Source organism: Mycosarcoma maydis, chromosome 2 (genome assembly GCF_000328475.2).
Source record: "Mycosarcoma maydis chromosome 2, whole genome shotgun sequence".
Classification (NCBI taxonomy): domain Eukaryota; kingdom Fungi; phylum Basidiomycota; class Ustilaginomycetes; order Ustilaginales; genus Mycosarcoma; species Mycosarcoma maydis.
Window position 1 is genome coordinate 631,120 of NC_026479.1, and position 19,667 is coordinate 650,786.

Here is a 19,667-nt window from a genome sequence, read left to right on the forward strand (position 1 = left end):
CCTCGTCGCGTTTAGTCTCGAGCTGACCTTTGCATCGCCAGCAACACTGCATCTTTCCCTTGGCCCATGTTCTGTCAGCTGCACATGGCCGTTTGCAAGAATCTCTGCATTCTCTCACCCAAGCATACATAGACTCGCGCATCATAAATTATACACCACAACAAATGCATTCTTCCAAAGCAATCCTATTTCTCCTGACTATCTCGCTGTGCGTGTAGACTCAAGGTTCACTCCTAGGCGAGCTGGACCATGCAAGATCGGAGGCCAGTGAAGCAGATCGTCGGCGGAACCACTCACCAAACCCCTGTCCCGTGGCATCCCAAGTGACGATCCACTCACACCCGTCAGTGCGACCACCCAATCTGCTGTCCCTCAACAGTCCGATACCGGCCCAACTCACGCTCCAGCACACCAGGTGCTAATCACAGTATAGCCAGAAAGCGCATCTATTGCAAAACTCGGCAGAGATGGTAAAAAAAGACGAACTCCCCAGGAGAACGTGGCGCAGCAAGACGACGTGTGTAACAACAAAGTATACTCGAACGTGCGCGCAAGAGATACATGAAAGGGCATGAGACATAAAAGCAAAAAAGGCCCAAGAAGCAAACCAAGAGCGTGGCAGAAGAGATGAGAAGTCGAAAGAGATAAAAGCGGGAAATGAAACAAGACCGTGACGGTGACGTAGAGAGTGTCGGGCAAAGATCCGTTGCTGAAAAGGTAACACGAACTGGATAGAACCGAACAAGAGATCGATGGTGGGCAGGCACAAGGGAGACGTCAGGGACATGTTGATCGAAACCGGTTAGGAATCGTGTACGAGGCTGACCGAATTTCAAACCCAGTCATAATCCGGTCTCTTCGAAGACCTCCTATCGTGAGGTCAAGAGATCTCTGCTCGGACGTGCCGCAGTCAAGTCATGTCGACCATGATACAATCAGTTCTTGGTGAAGAGCTTGAAGTGGATGCCCTCGATAACGCCCTGCGAAAGAGGTGCAAGCGCCTTGAAGACAGACTTGGTGGCATCGAAGTGTCCCCAAGAGCACGCTTCACAGTAGTCGACAATTGTCGCCGACACCATCTTGCCGTTGTAGTGAAGGTGTACCGTCTCACCGCACTTTCCGTATCCTCCGTTCTTCTTGACCGCGACAACTTTCGAGTTGTCTGTCGGCGTAGGTCCGCCGCAGGCGGGGTTAGCAAGCTGTCCGCCAGCGTACCAGGTAACTTTGCCCCACTTGGAGACCCAGTCGCGCTTCTCAAGGTCGTCCTCAGTCGAGCGCGCAACAGCCTCGACGTGGCGAGCCTTGCGCTCGAAAGAGCGCTCACCGAGAGTCGTAAGGCCAGAGTCGTTCGTGTCGACGGAGGCGGCGATGGCAGCAGAGGCCGAAAGAAGGGCGAACAAGGCGGTGGTGAACTTCATGTTGTTAAGGATGTCGTACAGAGGTGGGGACGAGGTGCAACGAGGGTAGTGGTGTTCGAAACAAAGGGCTCGAAGAGGGGTGGTAGGGGATGTAGATGCGATATAAAAGGAAGTTCCAGACTTCGTAGGTCGCAGACGCTCGGGAGGATTCGATAGAGAGTGTAGGGACGAGGGCGGTGAACGAGACGGATTTGGTGTAAGGGTGAGATGGAAGAAGGTTGCAAGAACTGGGGTTGGTGATGAACGAAAACGGGGGTGTTGATCAAGCGGAAGCGGAAAAAAGAAGCGAGACGATACAGCGGCTGAAAGCATAGAGCGGACGACCCGATGGAAGGGTGGTAATCCATGAGAAGAACGACCCTCGAAATGTCTCAGCTGTAATCACGAATACCCCCAAATGCTGCTGACTATTCACGATTGTGGCACAAACAAAGGCACTTCAAGGGGAGGTCGCCGCCGCCAATCGCACCAGATTGAGACGTGATGCCTTTAAAGGTGGGTTATTCTGTCTCTCTCGCTCCTGTTTCACACGCACACTCCTTGAATGCCTTCATGCTTCATCCCACACGGTACAAAGCGACGCCATCGGTATGAATTCGTCGAGAAGTTTTGTCGTTCCTTGATTCACAGGGCATGTTTTCCGCGCCTGAATCATGAAGCCATTTACGATTGCAAGACAGATAAGGTGCTCTGTGAGTATCTGCACTGGCCTGTGTGGGCTCGACTGCTTCGAATGGGTTCCTGAGCACAACCACAGTCATGTTGACTCTGTTGAGCCGGCCTTAGCCGCAGGACTTGACACTTTGTGACTGCTGCGTCCTTCCCTGTGACCCACTCACTGCTCTCCGCCCGTCTCGCCACGTCTACCAAGTTAGAAAGACAAAAGGCCTGAGAAATGATGCCGAACATGCAGATGACTTTTGAGCAAAGATAGAGAGCTACAAGCAGCCGCAAAGGCAGAACATTCTGGCGAGCATCAAGGTCCATCATCATGCTGCGCATGCAGCCGCGTCTGATGTCCGCGTCCTGATTGACCTGCGCTGCTGCAGAGCATCTCCCTGCTGACGTAGAAGCTCATGTGACGTCGTTTGAGACGCGCATCGGCATGAGCATGCGCTGCGGACTCGAGTGGAAGAACATGAAAGGATCGACTGCACATCACATCTAAGTTAACTTGTACCATCACATGCACTGTGATCGTGCAGATATCTCGGCCATCTTGGTCACACAGGGAAGAGGGGTGGAGCTGCTGGCGCAGCTTCGGCCATGTCATTCGGTGAGCATGCTTTATACAAAGGCCTTGATAAATGCGTGAGTGGATCATGCAGTCTATGCCAGGCGCGGGCATGTGATACTGTGATATTAACAAGAAGGATGGCGCAAACCTTTGCCTCTGCGAATCTGCCGAGCGACGCAGATCACACAGAAGATCTTTGTATGCTGCAGGCGAAGCGGCCCAATGTGTGAGCATTAGAATAAAAAGGTATTCAACCCATTCGAATTCACATGCAGCGATTTTTTGGCTGAGAGCTGTCAAGTACAGTATATCGGTTACTCCGGCACTGTGCGGGTACAAAGCGGCGGGTCCATCGGTCGCGGCGGGCACAAGAACGCGGCATGACTCGTGACTTTACTCGCTCGAATCGTGAATGTGTACTCGCTCAAATGAAACGGTAAGTTAATCACGATTGTGAATTCAAACTGCCGTGCGCACCAATCACGTTTGTTATTCACGGTTTGAAAGAACAGCTGCACTCGAACTTTCGCTTTTTCTCGGTCGAGGTTCTTCTTACGCCACACTCGTGACTGGCTGCACACTGTGACTGCAGAGTCAAGCTACCTTCCGTAACAGTTGGCTGTACCTGATCTCGCAGTCAGCAACTAAGTAACTAACTACCGTAGAACTTCCTTCGAACGGTTTCGTTTGCTGGTCCTTCAGACGTCTCGTGATCTTGATCGTCTCGTTCTTCGGTGCCATGCCGTCAGCATGCCTGCTATGGCCCCATTCAGCATCTCATTGGAAACCATACTCACCAGTTACTATCGTGATTGAAACGCTCTTCGTACATGCCATGCGCCGCCTTGCAGTCACCATGCTGTTGTCGTTTCGACGTCGTCAGGCTGCCGCTTCGTTTGCGAGGCTCATCTTAGTTTGTGACATCGACCCTTGAACCGCCGTTAACGTGGCGCTCGAATCCCAGGTTGCCACACAAAGCTACCAGCATCGTTGCCTTCTACTGTATTAATAATACCAAGAAATAGTATTGTTTACTGGGCAACACTGGATCGAGCTACTTGTCTGTCGCGGGAAACAACGGGCTAGTTAATACAGGCTTTAGTCAACTGACATCTGAGACACACCCTCGATTCACGATTCCAGCCGGAAAGGCCGGTTGATTCGCGTTTTGCGCCATCTAGTAAATCAACAGTTTGCAGCCTTTGAAGACCTCGTGTTCAGTGGCGAGCTTCTGTTCAATCCCTGTGCAACTTGTGGATTCGAGGCTGACGAGCTATGCAAGCTGACAAGGCGGGTTTAAAATCACGTTTCGTGGTCATTGCGAGGAGCGCCTTAACATGTTACTGGTGTCACTTCCTCTCGTGTCTCCATGCTCTGCTTTGTAATCACGAATCATACACTTGGACATGGCTCAGGTTCACTCACAACTTGTAGAGCTTACCTTACCTTTCAGGCTGTGTATAAGATTTACGAATACTTGTTTAAATCGTGAATCCCGAATGCCGCAAAGATAATTAAATTCGACAGTCGTGAGTGATGGTATGAATAAGGAACGTCTTTATCGCGACATGGAAAAGCACCAGAAAACCCCAGCCTGTCGACGAAACACACGATCGAGTCCTAGGCCAAACACATGATTCTACCAAGCAAAGCCAGAGACAGGTTGGTATCGAGCGAAGGTCAACAACACCACTTGACCACGGACCTCGGTGCATCACTGTTAGATCGATCGACATTCGGGATTGATTTGCACAAGACAGGGTTGTATCCTCATCTAGAAATTCTGCAGTCTGATTGGCCCTCTCCAACATTTTTTTCTCGCTACTTCCGAAAGAGATCCGAGTCAAACCTCGCGATGTGGGAAAAAATTCGTGATTGTGATTTGAGCGCGAAGAAATATTTTTCTGTGAAACGTGCCTCTGCACGGACAACGCCTTCAGGCCTCGGAAGCTCTCCGTATCTGGTGACAAATCATTCTCACGCCTGACGGTTCCAGCTTTGTGCTCACCATCCTTCTCCCTCTCAGGCACTAGGTCATAATGTCTGCTTCTCAACCGATCGCCATCCTGTCGGTATACGACAAGACCGGTCTGCTCGATCTCGCCAAGGGCCTCCATGCCCTCGGCGTGCGTCTGCTTGGATCCGGAGGTACCGCCAAGCTTGTCCGCGAGGCGGGCTTGCCCATCGGCGATGTTTCCGACATCACGAAGGCGCCCGAGATGCTAGGCGGTCGCGTCAAGACGCTGCACCCTGCTGTCCACGGCGGCATCCTTGCTCAGACCGGCAAGCCCTCCGACGTTGAGGACCTCAAGGCGCAGAGTATCGAGCCGATCGACGTAGTTGTCTGCAATCTTTACCCCTTCGAGGAGACCATTGCCAAGGAGCCAAAGCCCACAATCGCTCAGGCCACCGAAGAGGTCGACATTGGCGGCGTCACCCTTCTCCGTGCTGCTGCAAAGAACCACGAGCGCGTCTGGGTGCTCTCGGATCCCAAGGACTACAGTAAGTTCCTCGACAATTATGCCTCAAAGGATGCTGAGGCCGCCAAGGCCAACCGCAACCTGCTTGCTGTCAAGGCTTTCTCTCAGACTGCTCGCTACGACGAGGCCATTAGCAACTACTACCGCCAGCAGTACGCCAGTCTCGCATCCAAGTCGATCGATGTCGTCCAGCAGCTTCCTCTCCGATACGGTGCAAACCCTCACCAAAAGCCAGCGCAGGCCTTCGTCACTGCCGGCGAAATGCCCGTAAAGGCCCTGTGCGGCTCTCCAGGCTACATCAACTTCCTCGACTCGCTCAATGCTTGGGCTCTTGTCCGTGAGCTCGCCGAGGCTACCGGGTTGCCTGCTGCTGCCAGCTTCAAGCACGTCTCGCCCGCGGGTGCCGCCGTTGGTGTTCCGCTGTCTGACGTCGAAGCCAAGGCTTTCTTTGTCGATGACCTCGGCCAGCTCTCAGGTCTTGCCACCGCATACGCACGTGCTCGTGGTGCTGATCGCATGTCGTCGTTCGGCGACTTTATCGGCCTCTCGCACCCCGTCGACGTGCAGACTGCCAAGATCATCTCGCGCGAGGTGAGCGACGGTGTTATTGCACCCTCCTATGAGCCCGAAGCGCTCGAGATTCTCTCCAAGAAGAAGGGAGGCAAATACTGTGTGCTCGAGATCGACCCCCAGTTCCAGCCCTCGGACATCGAGACCCGCACCGTCTACGGCGTCCAGCTGCAACAACGCCGCAACGACGTCAAGATCACCAAGGACCTCTTCACCAACATTGTCTCCGAGAACAAGAACGTTCCCGAGGGCACACAGCTCGACTTGATGGTTGCCACGCTCGCACTCAAGTACACACAGAGCAACTCGGTGTGCTACGCCAAGAATGGCCAGGTCATCGGTCTTGGAGCTGGCCAGCAGTCGCGTATTCACTGCACAAGGTTGGCAGGAAGCAAGACCGACAACTTTTGGCTGCGTCAGCATCCGCGCGTGCTCAGCTTGCCGTTCAAGAAGGGCACCAAGCGTCCCGAAAAGTCGAACGCTATCGATCTGTTCGTCGAGGGCACTGAGAATCTGTCATCTGAGGAAAAGGCTGAGTGGGAGGCCGTCTTTGAGCAGGTTCCTGCTGCGCTCAGCGCGGAAGAGCGAAAGGAGCATGCTGACAAGCTGACCGGCGTTGTCTGCGCCAGCGATGCCTTCTTCCCTTTCCCCGACAACGTTCACCGGGCCAAGAGGAGTGGAACCAGCTTCATCGTCGCCCCAGGCGGATCCGTCATGGACGACGCATGCGTCGCTACTGCGAACAAGTACGACATGGTAGTGGTAAGGACGAACCTGCGTCTCTTCCACCATTAAATTTGTGCCTTGCGCTCCTGTCATTTTCTTGCTCCATTGCGTGGACTAAATGAAAACGAAACGTTTCATCTACAGCCCGGACTCAACATGTCTCTTCGAGTGCCTTGTGGCTAAAAGGAGGTCAGTCTAGTTGAGTATGGCGAGTATAGTCTTGTACGCTCTCAGAAAGGGTATGTAGGCATATCGTCACACGTCTTCGCGGTCTGGGTTCCCTGTCGTCCTTCGACTGTTCAAGGGCTGACTGAGGTGCAGCGTGCCCGCACTCGGAACCAAGCAGCTTCGTCGTAGATATCTGCTCCTTGAACAAGAGCAGAAGCAGATCTTGGCGGCACATGAGCTGCATTGCTTGGTCATAAATGGGTAATCGAACGGAGGAATGCATGCAGAAATAGCCTCGACGCTCTGTTCTTACGGACAAGCGCAGGCAGCTGCGTTGCAGATGTTTGCATATGACCATGACGGCTGCACAGAAGAAACAGATCGACATCATATAGTCGCGGACAGTGAAAAGCAGGGTTTTGTTAAGAGTGAAGACAGAGATGGTGTTTTCCTCCCTGCAAGGTTATCTATCATCCGTGAGAGCACGTTCTGTTCGACTCGCGCGAGTGATCGCAGAGAGTGGAAGCTCGATAGACACACGCCCCAACTCTCGAAAGTCTGTAAGGCCTGCCTATATGTGCGAATCCAACTCTTGACCGTCAGCCTGCTTACTGATTGACAATCGTGAATCTCGTGATTACGTTCGTTAACTTAGATGAAATATACTCCTTCGCTCCCATCTCCCATTCATGATATTTACCCCGGCCTGAGCTGAGTGAATATCTGCAGCTCGGCATTCAAGATGGTTTGATCGACCAATCTACGTGATGTACTGTACGGTATAGGGCTTGGAAATCCCTCTGCATCGCAGAGATCCGACCGTGCAATTAACAGCGACTTCGCTTGGCCACGGCCAGAAGTGATTGGACGATTCAGCTGACAGGAACTCACGAATCTGCTTCTGCATTTTCTACCGCGCTAAAGCTCAAATGTGGAAGTCCGCGCTGCGTAGATTGGCAATTTGGCAAACACACGGTTCTGGCCAAGGCACAACCACGAACCGTGAACGAGTTGCCTACTTTGTTAGTCCTTCCCAGTTTCGAAGGGAAGACGAAATGGGGTGCGAAGAGCATTACTAGGAAGTCAACGGACGCAGAACGTAAGCTTTAACTGACTTGATTCACAGATGGGACGACGAGAGATTCGCAACGGACCGAGATCGACACTGGCAGCGTTGTAGAAGCCCACAGAAGAGAGATGGCACTTCAATCGTCGTGGACTAGTTGAACAGCGAAGGTATCTGGAGCGTGAAACGTGCCTGGCATGAATGTCGCCATGTGCAAGTTCAATACAGCTCATGAAACGTGGCATATGCAAAAGGCGCCTCGGTGCAGACAACGATAACTATACGAATTGACGGGCATTGCGAGACGATTCGTAGAATGGCGGACGCCGAACATTTCTTGGCAAGGCGCGATCAGTGAAAGGTCGGATCCGAAGCCACGATAACGCTCGTTGCTCACAAGTTCCGGAGGACAGCATATCGGAGCTGATGATATCCTTTTTGAGACACCGCTTCAAGGGACAAAAGAAAAAACACGCATGTGAGCATGTGAAGCCTTTCAGTTCTTTCGCCAAAACTCAACGTGGCACGAGGGCACTTTCAGTGACGTGAAGATCCGATTGGCGCTCAGGATAAGAAATTCAGGCCTCGACTTGGGAATCGAACTCGGAAAAAAGGCATTAGAACTGATTCTCGGGTCTCAGGCTGGACATGGTCCTAGAATCTAGCTGTCCTTTCGAACTCAGCCGGATATTTTGATACTAGGCGTATTTTTATCCCTTCCATCGCGTTGCCTCGCGCGCATGAGCTAGCATATCCAGAAGGGCAAGTAAGTGAGTTTCGAGTGTGAAAGTGTAAATGTAAGAAAGAGTGGGGGAGTCGGGTGAGCTGCCGCTTCCATGCTCTTCTAAGCAAGCCTCAGCTCGCATGGATAAGATCGACTTTCGGCTTTTTCTTTGCTCTCTGTCTACACTAGCCTTGATAGTCTCTGCAGATCATGAATTGCAATCGTGGATCTGGAACCCAAAGAGTTGTTATCGCAGAACTGCAGGACTTTGTTGAATTCTGAACTGATCAGGTGTTCTGGGTTTCCCATGTGGTCGAAGGCAAACCCTGTCCGATCGAGAGTCTAGGCATGAGTGCATCCTTTTCGTTCAATGGTCAAGCTTCAGGTCATAGCTGCATAGAGTCGACATGATTTTCAACGCTCAATCGAGGGTGATTTCTTCTCAAACGTCTGTCCTCTGTCACATCCTGTTGTTCAAGGTCGAGATCAACGTGATGAGTTGGTCAACTCGGCGCAGCTCCGCTGAGGCTATTCATTATTTGCTCGGCTCGGTCTCTAATGTTTGTCGTGTCTGTGGGCGCAAGAATAGATAGATACGAAGGAAATGAGCAACCTCAAGTACAGCGAAGCTAGCCGAGGACACAAGTCAATTGCTGTAATTGGAACAAAAGCAATGATTTACAGCTCTGTCAAATCAGGCTTCTAAGTGGGGCCTGTTTCGGGCAATGATGAGCCATAAAGTGGACGCTGACATCTCTGTCGCTAATTGTGAATGCTACGTATGAAATACTCGCAGGGAGCGAACTCAACCGGGCCAGTCCGGATTGTCGGAAACAGACAATGACGATCGTGAATCACGAAGGTTAAGCGATCGGAAAAATCAAAGCACGCGAGCATCGGCGGACTTGAGATGGACCAACACGCAAAGCACAATCTCGGAGCTTTAAAATAGGAACCGCAACGGCCGTAAGCGCAAGAATACGATACGGAGAGCATATGTTAGGCAGTGGGCGTTCAAAGCTGTGGTTAGAGTGGGGAATTTTTCACACAGCCAGCAGCAATACATAGACATGGAACGCGATTGGTCGATGCAAACAAACTTGGACCGTTGCGGAGTTAGTTCCTGCCTTCATTCGTGGGCAATTAGACTTTGTAAAGCTGAGATGTCGACCAACATCCTTGCCTTGTTGAGTCACCATAGAGTCTTACCTCGACCACGTTCTCCTTTCCAGCTCCGAGCGTTGTCTCAACGCATCGTACAGTAAGGCTTACAGTAATGTGAACTGACACGCTTGGACGCATGTTCAACCAGGAGATCGCTCGCCTCACTTCCCTCACTTCCTTTCTTGCCGACGCTGTTCCGACATACGCGCCATGTTTCTACTCCATTTTCATCCCCCGGCCAAATATTTAGAGATACGGGTAGTATCTGCATCAAGAAGCAGCAGGTCGGGTCGGGAGCCGAATGCATGATTTCCATGGGAACCAAAAGATTGACCCCTACACTCGGTCCTCGAACTCAGCTTGCTAGCGGCGTTTGTCTCAGCTCGCTTCTCTTGGTCTATCCCCCCTTCTCGGGCATCTACACGATTCTGCAACAAGCCCCTTTGCGAGCTGGACGAGACCAGACGACTTTGAGCATTCACTTTGACTCAGGTTCGAGGTTTGAGACTTACTCATTGGACTATCTTGACATTGACAAGACCCAGCTTTACGTGAGACGTCGTCGCTTTAATATCTTGAAACGTCTCGGTACTATCCGAAGTACATTCCCGAGACCTCAGTCACCAGTTCAAGTATGCGACTGCGACTGTTGCAAAACATTCTACCCAAAAAGGCCACGAGCTGCCCGTTCGGCGCCTGGTGAAATTACTAAGCGCCTTGAAGCTAGGACCAGCTTTGACGCATGGTTTTCGTGAGCCCTACCAAGTTGAAGCATGTTTACAGCATCGTTTTTTTCTTTTAAAAGTAGATGAGATAGTAGATTTGCACAACTCTGCCTTGGCGAGATGTCAGGGCTTCAATGTTCACAGTGAAAGCAATCCTCGTGCCTCCTCCCTGGCGAGCCGGAGGACCGGGCACTATGTCTGACAAAAAGCCGGAAGCGAAGGGCCAGTTTTAGAGCACGCGAATGTCGGAGATGAGTTCCTGAATTTGCACAGAGAATGAACAGTGCACAGACTTCCTTCGGTGCCGATCAAGGAAAAATCAAATTGCAGTGGATCCTCCGGGAAATCGCATCTTCAGTCAACGTACACCCACCGGGTTCTTCTGAGCTTGATCAACGACACGCCCTGACTGGCATTCCGGACGCTGGCTGTACTGGAGAGACAGTAGTGGGCCTGGATTCTCAAGCCGAAAGTGGGTTGCATTCTGCATTCTGCAAAATGCGCACTGCATTGCGGTAATTTCAAAAGCCATCGGCCTTCAACGACGATTGATTGGACAGATTTGGTCCGCCACAACTCAATTCTTCAGTAGTAGCGTGGCTCAACGTGGGCCAACGTGGCACGCGTGGCAGGTCACAAGCATGAAGTGTGGCTAGACCCTGAGAAGAACAGAAAAGTAGAAATTTTGCGTGTGCGATTTGACTGACCGAGCCAAAGCCGAAAGTTGGCCCTGACAAACCCGAACTGTGCCTTTTCTCCGGGTGCAGAAAGATGGTAATCCTAAATAGCAGAATGAAGTCCGTCGCGGAGAAGAAGGTGTCAATTTATTACTACCTCGGCCATGACAAGGCCAGACCACGTCAGAGCATAGAAAGCACGTTTTCAACTCTCACTCTCACGTCTGCAAATGGACATGCAGCAGAGGGTGCGGGGCTGCTTTGAAAATCGAGGGCATGCCGTGCTTGTGCTGTACCACTACACGTATTCGCATTGTTGCCCATTTGTGATCACTGGTAATTTTGCTTCCGAACCGTGTCAAATGACCTCTATCGAAATTCCTAAAAATGAGGAAACCGTCCAAGGTGAGCGGGGTTCCTGAACAAGCGGAGTCCGAACTGAAACTCCCGTCTTCCGGCGCGAAAGCGAAACCACACTATTGAGCCTCAAAATGAAAACCAAAAAAAGAAGGAGCTACTCATTGCTTTTTATGCACCCCATGGTTCTGTCCAGCCAATACTTGGACACTAAGGATGGAGCAATCGTGAACGTCTTGAGTGGTAAGCCTGAATGGTAGTTGCATACTGTTGACCGCCAGACGCCACCAGCAATCAATCGCATTCCAGTGTAAGTCTGCAACACTGCTCGGATCCGACACTCTAGAGAAGCGAGACCGTTCGACTCTCGTCGCCTTACCAAGTGAGTGCTGCGCTGCGCTGCGTGCACTCGTGCATTGAACGCGCAGAGACCCACCGAACTCTACCTGAGCTTGGCTGGTCCTCCTTTCTTGTTCTTGTTCTTGTTTTTGTTTTTGTTTTTTTAAAAGTCCGTTACTAAACAGCCACGCCGGACGCTGACCGCCGCGCTCCATATACAGTATTTGTTACAGCCACCGAGATGACGAACTCGAAGGTCCGCGAGGGCTTGCAATCTCTTGGCCAGTGGTGGATCGCCAGAAGGAGAACAGCGAGCTTGACACACAGACCATCTCAATGCTCGCATCACCTTCTCCTTGCAATGTGGCGTGGTGACTGGTAAGGACTTAGCTTGGCGGCGGTGGCGACCGCCTGCCAAAGTAGCACATTCGCTTGACTCGCTTCGGCTCAGCTGCGACTCGTCTCTGTAGCGCACGGAGAGAGGAATACAGATAATCACAGCACCACAAGGGTTCTGGTAAACGTATTTGAAATTAGAGCGCTCGTTCTACATTCGCGAAACGGCTCAACGCTCTCGCTTCAGTCCAATGTCGGATGACTACTTGGCAATGGGTGCCGACCGTATCAAAACCGTGCTGATTCGATCTTGCTCATTCACGATTCGATTTGCACAAGCGACGGCGATTCTGCGTCGGGCCCAACAGTCGCCCTGCCAGATCGTGATTGCCTGCTGCCGCACTCAAATGGTTTCAGATTACGAGCCTGGCAATCACGAATCACGATCATCCGTCGATATTGGCAATTCCTTCACTTGTCACTGTTTGAGGCAGGGTCTAAGAGGTTGGCTAATCTCGAAAGCTCAAAAGAGTTCTAATCGTTCAGGATTGTCGCCTTGCATTGATGGGCTCGCTTGTCTCTGGCAGTGGCTGATGACCTAAGCAGACATAGAGGCGCTCCCCGCTTAGGATCCAATTGAACCACATCTCGACTCTCTTGGCTTTCCGTAACTGGTATGGGAAAGACTGGCGTGACCTCGATATGAGCATTGTTGTTTCACCCGCTGCCGTTGTTTGACAGAAGAGCTTTGTTTTGCATTGAATTCAACTCTTGAAAAGGACGCATTTGCTCTCTACCACATGCGATAACGAGAGATTGAGGACATTTCTGCGATGTTTAATAAACAGAAATAAATCATTAATTATTTTGAAATACTAAACACAACCTTTGCCTTTTGCCTTAGCCTTTTCCCGTTTCCCTTTTTCCTTTTTCTTCTTTTTTTTTTCTTTCTTTTCTTTCTTTCTTTAGAGACCTGACCATTCTGCCTCTCTGCTTGCGAAAAGAGACCCAGGGCTGCCGCCTTACCATAGTTGCCCCAGAATCGTTCGCGTTTTTGACCTAACTTATGTCGAAACATTTTTCAGGCAGCTGGTCTATCTTCATGCAGTCAACATTGGCAAGCTGGCTGGTGTCTCGCGAGCAACGTGGCATGTCGAATCTGGTCACTGATGATTCACACTATCGTGACAACACCTTGCTTGTGCTGCTTCGCTTCCGTCACGCGCATTCTCGCTTGCTTCTGACTCAGTGTTTGAACACAAGTCAAAATGGTTGTGAGAAGCCTCCTCTTTCGCTAGACGCAGACGGTGCGGCGAATCAGCTACGATGTGCCAAGGTGCCGCTGATAAGTTTGTTGGTTTTTCGCCTTACGTCGCACCTTTAGTTTGAAGGTCATCATTATACGAGTGCTCTCAGCTGATTTTCGAAAAAAATCACACGCCTCTGTGCGCAGAGAGGATGGCTACATTTCTAATGCAATGTTTGCTGCACTCTGCAATAGGGAGGAACAGGGAACCACACAGTCGAGGACAGCGTCTGTCTAATGGATATGAGCACGAACATTTGTGATTCCGTGAGAACCCTTTTTCCGGCTGGTCCGGTGCTGAACTGGGTCTGAGCGTGTCACGGGCGACGGGTTTAAGTTTTGCCTGGTGGGCATGGCCTGTCCCTGCGTTCGCATAATCGGTGCTTGAAATCATGTCTTGGTGCTGCCCAGCCCTCTGCTCCTTGCCTGTCATCGGCTTGTCTGGAGCGCACTAAGCCGACATGTACGACAGCTCAATCACCACACCCTGCCTGCATCCTCGAAATCAGATCATCTCATCCCTCGCTTTGTCTCTTGTCTACTTGTGTGACTAATAATCGTGTCCCTTTTCACACGGCTGAAGCCGAACTGCTCAGGAATTCTCCAACAATCGAACCAGGGCCCCACGCTCTCGTTGGCTTGGTTGATCGCTGTCTCTCCGGTGCACCCAGATAGCGAATCATGCTGTCCAAAGACAGGCGCGCTCCGAACTCCTTACTCAGCCCCTGGGGTCTTTGTGGTTTCGCCGATAGTGGCAGCTTTGATTCGGAATCCGCTTGCCCTAAGCTCGGCATGCAGAAGCTTCGTCTTGCCCTTTGACGCCAACACAAGCAATCAAAGATTGTCCCCAGTTCCCAACAGCTTTGTATAAATCCCTCGTTACTCCGCTGGGTCTGCATATGCCATCCTCCCTTTTACGTTTTGCTTGATCTTGTCTGCCCACTCGTCACCGTCCTCCGCTGCGCATCTTCCCACCTGCCGCGCATCTTCACACACGCCAATTTTCGTCGATCTTTGTCGTCGCAGCCCCCGATATCTACTGTATCACCCTCGCACCGCCCTCGCCGCCAGCATCGTTATCCACAGTATCGCCTTCGTCGACAACCACATCTATCAGTTGCACCGATACCAAAACCCGCATCAGCCGCATCAACGCTCTCGCTTCAAGTTTTTTCTTCGTCAAGCTGGACCAGAGCTTGCCGTCGGCACTTCTTCCTTTACCATGTCGCCATACGATTCAACACATCCTTCTCGCCCAGCGCTAGCGAGAAAGCGTACCTCGGAAAGAGAGCCCACGGAAAAGCCTGCACTCGATCCTGAATCGCCCTCCGACAGCCAAGATGGCAAAGGAAGGACAAGGGCACGCATCAACATGGCCTGCATTCACTGCCGTCACCGGTGAGTTTGACCTGCGGCTTCCACAATATTTGCACCACCTCTCGTCTTTGCACATGCTGACCTTTTTCTAACCCTGTGATTCCCGAATCACCCTAGGAAAATCAAGTGCGACGGATCCCAACCAGCATGTGCTACCTGCGTGCGTCTGCGCAGGGAGTGCGAATACGAACCCGTCACAGAGTACGAGAACCTCATGTCTCGAGAGCGTAAGCGACGAAACAAGGAGAAGAAGGCGGCGCGCATGGCCTCGCTTGGCATCTTTGCCGGCCATTCACCCTTGTCCATGTTGCATCCCACTACCACGCTTGGTATGCCTTCATCATCGCTCCATCATTACAGCGACCTTTCGCAACCCAGCTTAACGCCTTTGTTCCTATCGACGACAGACGAAGGCCAAGATGTCGAGTCGCAGTTTGGTCCGCGCCGACGTCGCGGCATCTCTGATACGCGAGCAGCTACCTTGCAGCACCGGCTGGGCGCCATGACCTCCCAAATTCTTGAACCGGCCGTCCAACAAGCCTCTGTGTCGCAACCACACACACCTGTGCAGGCACATCGCTTCTTTGAGTCGCTCGCATCTCTACCAGTGCAGCACGAAATCCCCTCGGCTGCAACCGAATATTATTCTGGGCCCTTGTCAGCACCATTGATGCCACCGGCTAGCTCAGCACCTTTCTCCGCTCTGCCAACACCTACGACTTCTACTGCGCTTTCTTACCACGAGCAAATGACGACGTCGCATCAGATCCTCGATCTTATGGGTCTCGGCTCGTCCTCTTCGATGCCCACTCTCCCCTCTGGACGTGTCAGCGCCAACGAGGCCGACTTAGACTTGGGAATAGTCGACATGTCGGGCGTTCCTACGGTGGTACCCACTTCGGCGCACGTTCGTCCGGTTGACCTTCCTGCACCTCATGGACATTTCGACTTCGCTAGCGTCCCGTTTCCCACGCTCGAGACCTTCTCGTTGGAGCTTCCGTTTGCTTCTTTGCGCAGGCGTAGCTCTATCCATCTTCCTGTCGGAACCGCCGATGCATTCAGAAGGCCTTCGGTGGCAGAGATCGCCACGGCTGCGCTCATGCAAAAAGTAGCCGTCAAACGCGCCGAAAAATTCAACACCAAGCAACTCGCTGATGAACTGCTGACTCCAGACACCACCGGTATTGTAGCATGGAATGCCCACGTCCAATCGCAAATGCCTGCCTTTCTGGATTCGTGGAGCGGCTTCCACCATGCAAGCGACGTGATTTCATCCCAACCGGCGAGCACATCGGACTACGTCAACCCTGACGTGACAGCAGGTCGCTCCAATTCGGAGGGCCTTGTCTCCCTTGGCCCTTTGTCACCGCCTTCCGTGCTGGCCTCTGGTTTGGTCAACGTCGGAAACGAGCCCGTCACCGAGGAAGTTAGCACAGCCTCATCTTGCAGCACTGCCGACACCGCGTCACTCAATGCGGAAACTTCCAGGCTGGAGCACTCTTACTTTGCTGGCGCCACAGTGAAAGGCGGTCAGGCCTCGCGCGAGATTTCGCCATTCGCGCTCTCTCCTTTGTCGGCCAACAGCAGCGCTGGTAACCACAGCTCGCTACTACCACAGGGGGACTGGTCCTCATCGGTGCCCTTGCTTTCCCCCGTCACGGAACTCAACAACACTTTCCACAGTTTCAACATCTTCCCCACCGCCACCTCGGCCGCTGACTATCCACACCAGTTCAAGACTGAAGACGACGGCCCCCTTTCAATGGCTTTCCACCCAAACTTTTGAGCTGTTGCTTTTTCGATCCGGATCATGTGATTCCATTATACCAGATCTTCTCATTCCGATCATCTTTCACTTGCATATTTTCATTCTCTCACTCGTCTCATGCTTTCCGACCCAACATCTTGCGCTTTGATAACAGGTCACCAAGGTCACCACTTGTATTTGTAGATAGTCACGGATTCAAAGGTTAGAGAATATCAAAGGGCATCGGGCCTGCTGATCTATGAACGAGCTGCGCGTGATCCATGACGAGCGAGAAAGTCGATGCTTGAAATTCAGACCTCAAAAGAGAAGTCGTGTGTTGAACTGTACATGTTTTGTTGCGGGTCAATCCTATCTACATCAAAAGCTGCTCGTGCGCCACTGCGTCGATCCAAGCCATCAGGAGAGTAGTGAGCATAAGGTGCCATCCTGATTCTCTTCGGGCGACTTTGGCCGGGTCGAAATCGATCGTCTTTGAGCCGAGACCGGTCGACGGACCGCCAGACGAGAGCGCGTGGGATTCTGAGGCCGCCCTGCGGCCGTGCAATGCGAGCTTACCCAGTCCCAGGCTTCCGTAAGTCAAATTTGAACCTGGCTTGGCGGCGTTAGCTCGAGTGGCGGTTGTTTGCACCTGATACCGCAGCTTTAGCGCTGCTGCCCACACGCGCAGGTTTTCCGTCCGGCGAAAAGTCCACCCCGGTCGATTACCTGTATTCTCCTCCACCCTGACCCGAGCTTCAACATCGTCGACATTCAAAGCGCCCTCACTCGCATCAGCTTTTCGACTGAACCGAGTCTGGAACGTGAGCATTGCAGCTTCCTGCGCCGACTTGGCGCGCGAAGTTTCTTTGTGCAGCAGTACCGCTTCTTCCGCTTCCAAATCGTGCATCTCACGCGACGAGATGTAGCCCCACGGCTTGTCAGATCGGCGCACCGCTTCGTTGAAAGCGCAGCACAGAAGATACCCGTCAGAAAGCAGCGCCAAAAGCGCTTCAATGTCATCTCGAGCCTCTTGCATTCGTTCGAGTCGCGACGTCGACCCGATCACAGCTTCGCAGTGGTCGATCATGAAGCTTGACACTCGCTGAGCCGCACTGACACCCGGTTCGGTCCATATTGGTCCCGCTTTGGACGCAACATCGTCGTCGTTAGCGGCATCGATGTGGATCGAAGGAGCCGCATTCCCGCTCGAGTTCACGGTGCTCGTCAAGGCTTGCGCTTCTCGTGCGTGTTCCGTCCCCGTGCTCGAGCGCCGACGCATGTCTTGGCAAGAGATCATCAACGAAGACAACACAGAGCCGACAGTTTCCAAATACCTCAGCAGCATCTCTCGCTCTGCTGCAAAGTCCGACAGCACCAAGTCCGAACGGTACAGATAGCCTGTGCCTGGCGTGGCCGAACCCGTCGAGCTGGACTCGTCCGGATCACGGCTGATCGCAGCGGAAAGATATCCCGTCTCGTCGCTATTTACGTCAAGAATTTCGATGCGAGTCTTTTTTTCCATCTCTTGGAGCGCTGAGAGCATCTCGAGCGCAGCCTTTCGTATGACTCCGAGAGGGTCCTCATCTGTATCGGCTCGTGAGCTCAAGGATCGTCCGCCGGGAGATGGCGCGCTCGTCAGCGGTGAACAGGGAGGCTCTCGTGAAAGGCTGTCATCCGGCGTCGCAATGTGGTGGAGAATTTCATTGCTTCTTGCCGGCACTGGCATTCCAGCTTGACCGGGACGAGAGACGCCACTGAAACTGGGTTGGCGCTTGAAGCGGTCTCTTCTGCTAGGCTCGTTCGGTAAGGTCATAGGTATCTTGGAGCGCTGAGGAAGAGCAAGAATGTAGCTGCGCACCGATCGAATCGCCTTGGTCGTGACATCAATGATTCTGACGAGATCTGTCGATGCCGATGAGTCAGGTTGCCGAGCAGCCTTTGACAGCGAGCCTTCGGAGAGGAGCTGCTTGATGGGCGCGACAGCTCGATTGGTTGCAATCCAGTCGGAAAGGTGCCATGCATCACAGAGACGGTCCAGATCGGCGACAAGCAATGCGCGGAGTGCATGTGTATCTGCTTCCAACGGCTTTGCGACTTCGAGGTACTTGGGTCGCGCAAAGCTACCTGCCTCTGGGCTAGGAGGCAGCAGCAAGTGCTCATCCTCTTCAAGAATCCCATTTGGCGTCAACTGCCCGTTTGCAGCTGTCGTTGGAGACTCGGACGTTGGAGACCCGGCAGTCGAGTTATCTGCGTTGGATAATACCATCGCTTCGCCGGCAGGCCCGATCGCCAGTGTCATCGCCCCCTTGGTCAGCGGACGATTTCGATTCGCGATGCCTTGTTTCGTATACAGATGCTGAAGGTAACCAATACTGCCCAGAGCCATGATCGAGTCTCTCTTCGCCGCGCTGCGAGAGAAGGGCTGCTGGTTCGATTTGGCTGCCAGGCCGGCCGAAGGATAGAAGAGGACGGATCGCTTTTTGCGTAGCGTCTTGCCGTCAGCTGCAAGCACATCTCGATCCCCATCTGGCTCTTCTACAGGAAACGCGACTTGGGCTGAATTTGTCGACTGCTTCGACGAGAGCGTGTTCGAAGCGCTGTTTGTTGAGGTAGATGCAAATGTACACGTTGAGGCGCTGAAACCCTCTGACAGCGGTGGACAGTTCTCCTTGTCTGCTTCCGCCATCTTGAGCTTGTTGTCACGTCCAGACCCCAACGAGTCTTAGTCAAGTATGCCGTAGGACGTGCGTAAAGTTGGGGGCTAAAGCGGGTTTGATCGTCGTCAACTCAAGATAAAATGGTCAAAAGGAAGGCAATAGGCTCGGCCATCAACAAGCTGTGGGCAGTCTCAAGTCTTACTGAAGGGCCCTGACAGTCACGAGTCGTGAGTCGTGAGTGTGTCTCGGGCTCCACATCGGCACTCCCCACACCTCCTGCGTGGCTTGCATGCGGCACTCAACGTGCGCGCCTACAGGTGAGCAATGCACAGCATCAGCTTCAAACACTGCATTCCCGGATATCACATCTACACCCTTTTCGGCACCTCCGTCTCTTTGTTTGGGGTTGTTGATGCCTGAGAGAAATGATCCACGATGAGGCATGGAAAAAGGAGCGGAATAGCGTCGTGCTTGTGTGGCTTGGCGAGCGTGTGCCCTCTTCACGCTCGGGTTTCCTGAACTCATGACTGCATGGCGCTTGAATCGGGCCGCCCGAACCACGAATTGCACAAAGAAAAGAACAACAAGAACAA

At 52.6% G+C, this 19,667-nt stretch overlaps 5 protein-coding genes across 5 annotated transcripts; 3 read left to right on the plus strand and 2 right to left on the minus strand.

Moving 5' to 3' along the window:
- Nucleotides 1–935: 935 nt before the first annotated feature.
- UMAG_01022 (uncharacterized protein) lies at nucleotides 936–1,418 on the minus strand (the record flags this gene model as incomplete). Its single annotated transcript, XM_011388697.1, has 1 exon — nucleotides 936–1,418. One exon carries the CDS (start codon nucleotides 1,416–1,418, stop codon nucleotides 936–938), a length of 483 nt encoding a protein of 160 aa, XP_011386999.1.
- A 3,276-nt stretch (nucleotides 1,419–4,694) lies between these two features.
- On the plus strand, nucleotides 4,695–6,500 carry UMAG_01023 (putative bifunctional phosphoribosylaminoimidazolecarboxamide formyltransferase/IMP cyclohydrolase ADE17; the record flags this gene model as incomplete). The annotated part of the gene is made up of 1 exon (XM_011388698.1): nucleotides 4,695–6,500. One exon carries the CDS (start codon nucleotides 4,695–4,697, stop codon nucleotides 6,498–6,500), a length of 1,806 nt encoding a protein of 601 aa, XP_011387000.1.
- A 2,959-nt stretch (nucleotides 6,501–9,459) lies between these two features.
- UMAG_01024 (uncharacterized protein) lies at nucleotides 9,460–10,308 on the plus strand (the record flags this gene model as incomplete). The annotated part of the gene is made up of 2 exons (XM_011388699.1): nucleotides 9,460–9,650; nucleotides 9,702–10,308. The coding sequence occupies 2 exons, from the start codon at nucleotides 9,460–9,462 to the stop codon at nucleotides 10,306–10,308; spliced, it is 798 nt and encodes a 265-aa protein (XP_011387001.1).
- Nucleotides 10,309–14,515: 4,207 nt separating this feature from the next.
- Nucleotides 14,516–16,456, plus strand: UMAG_01025 (uncharacterized protein; the record flags this gene model as incomplete). Its single annotated transcript, XM_011388700.1, has 2 exons — nucleotides 14,516–14,691; nucleotides 14,788–16,456. The coding sequence occupies 2 exons, from the start codon at nucleotides 14,516–14,518 to the stop codon at nucleotides 16,454–16,456; spliced, it is 1,845 nt and encodes a 614-aa protein (XP_011387002.1).
- Nucleotides 16,457–16,790: 334 nt separating this feature from the next.
- Nucleotides 16,791–19,103, minus strand: UMAG_01026 (uncharacterized protein; the record flags this gene model as incomplete). Its single annotated transcript, XM_011388701.1, has 1 exon — nucleotides 16,791–19,103. One exon carries the CDS (start codon nucleotides 19,101–19,103, stop codon nucleotides 16,791–16,793), a length of 2,313 nt encoding a protein of 770 aa, XP_011387003.1.
- Nucleotides 19,104–19,667: the final 564 nt, after the last annotated feature.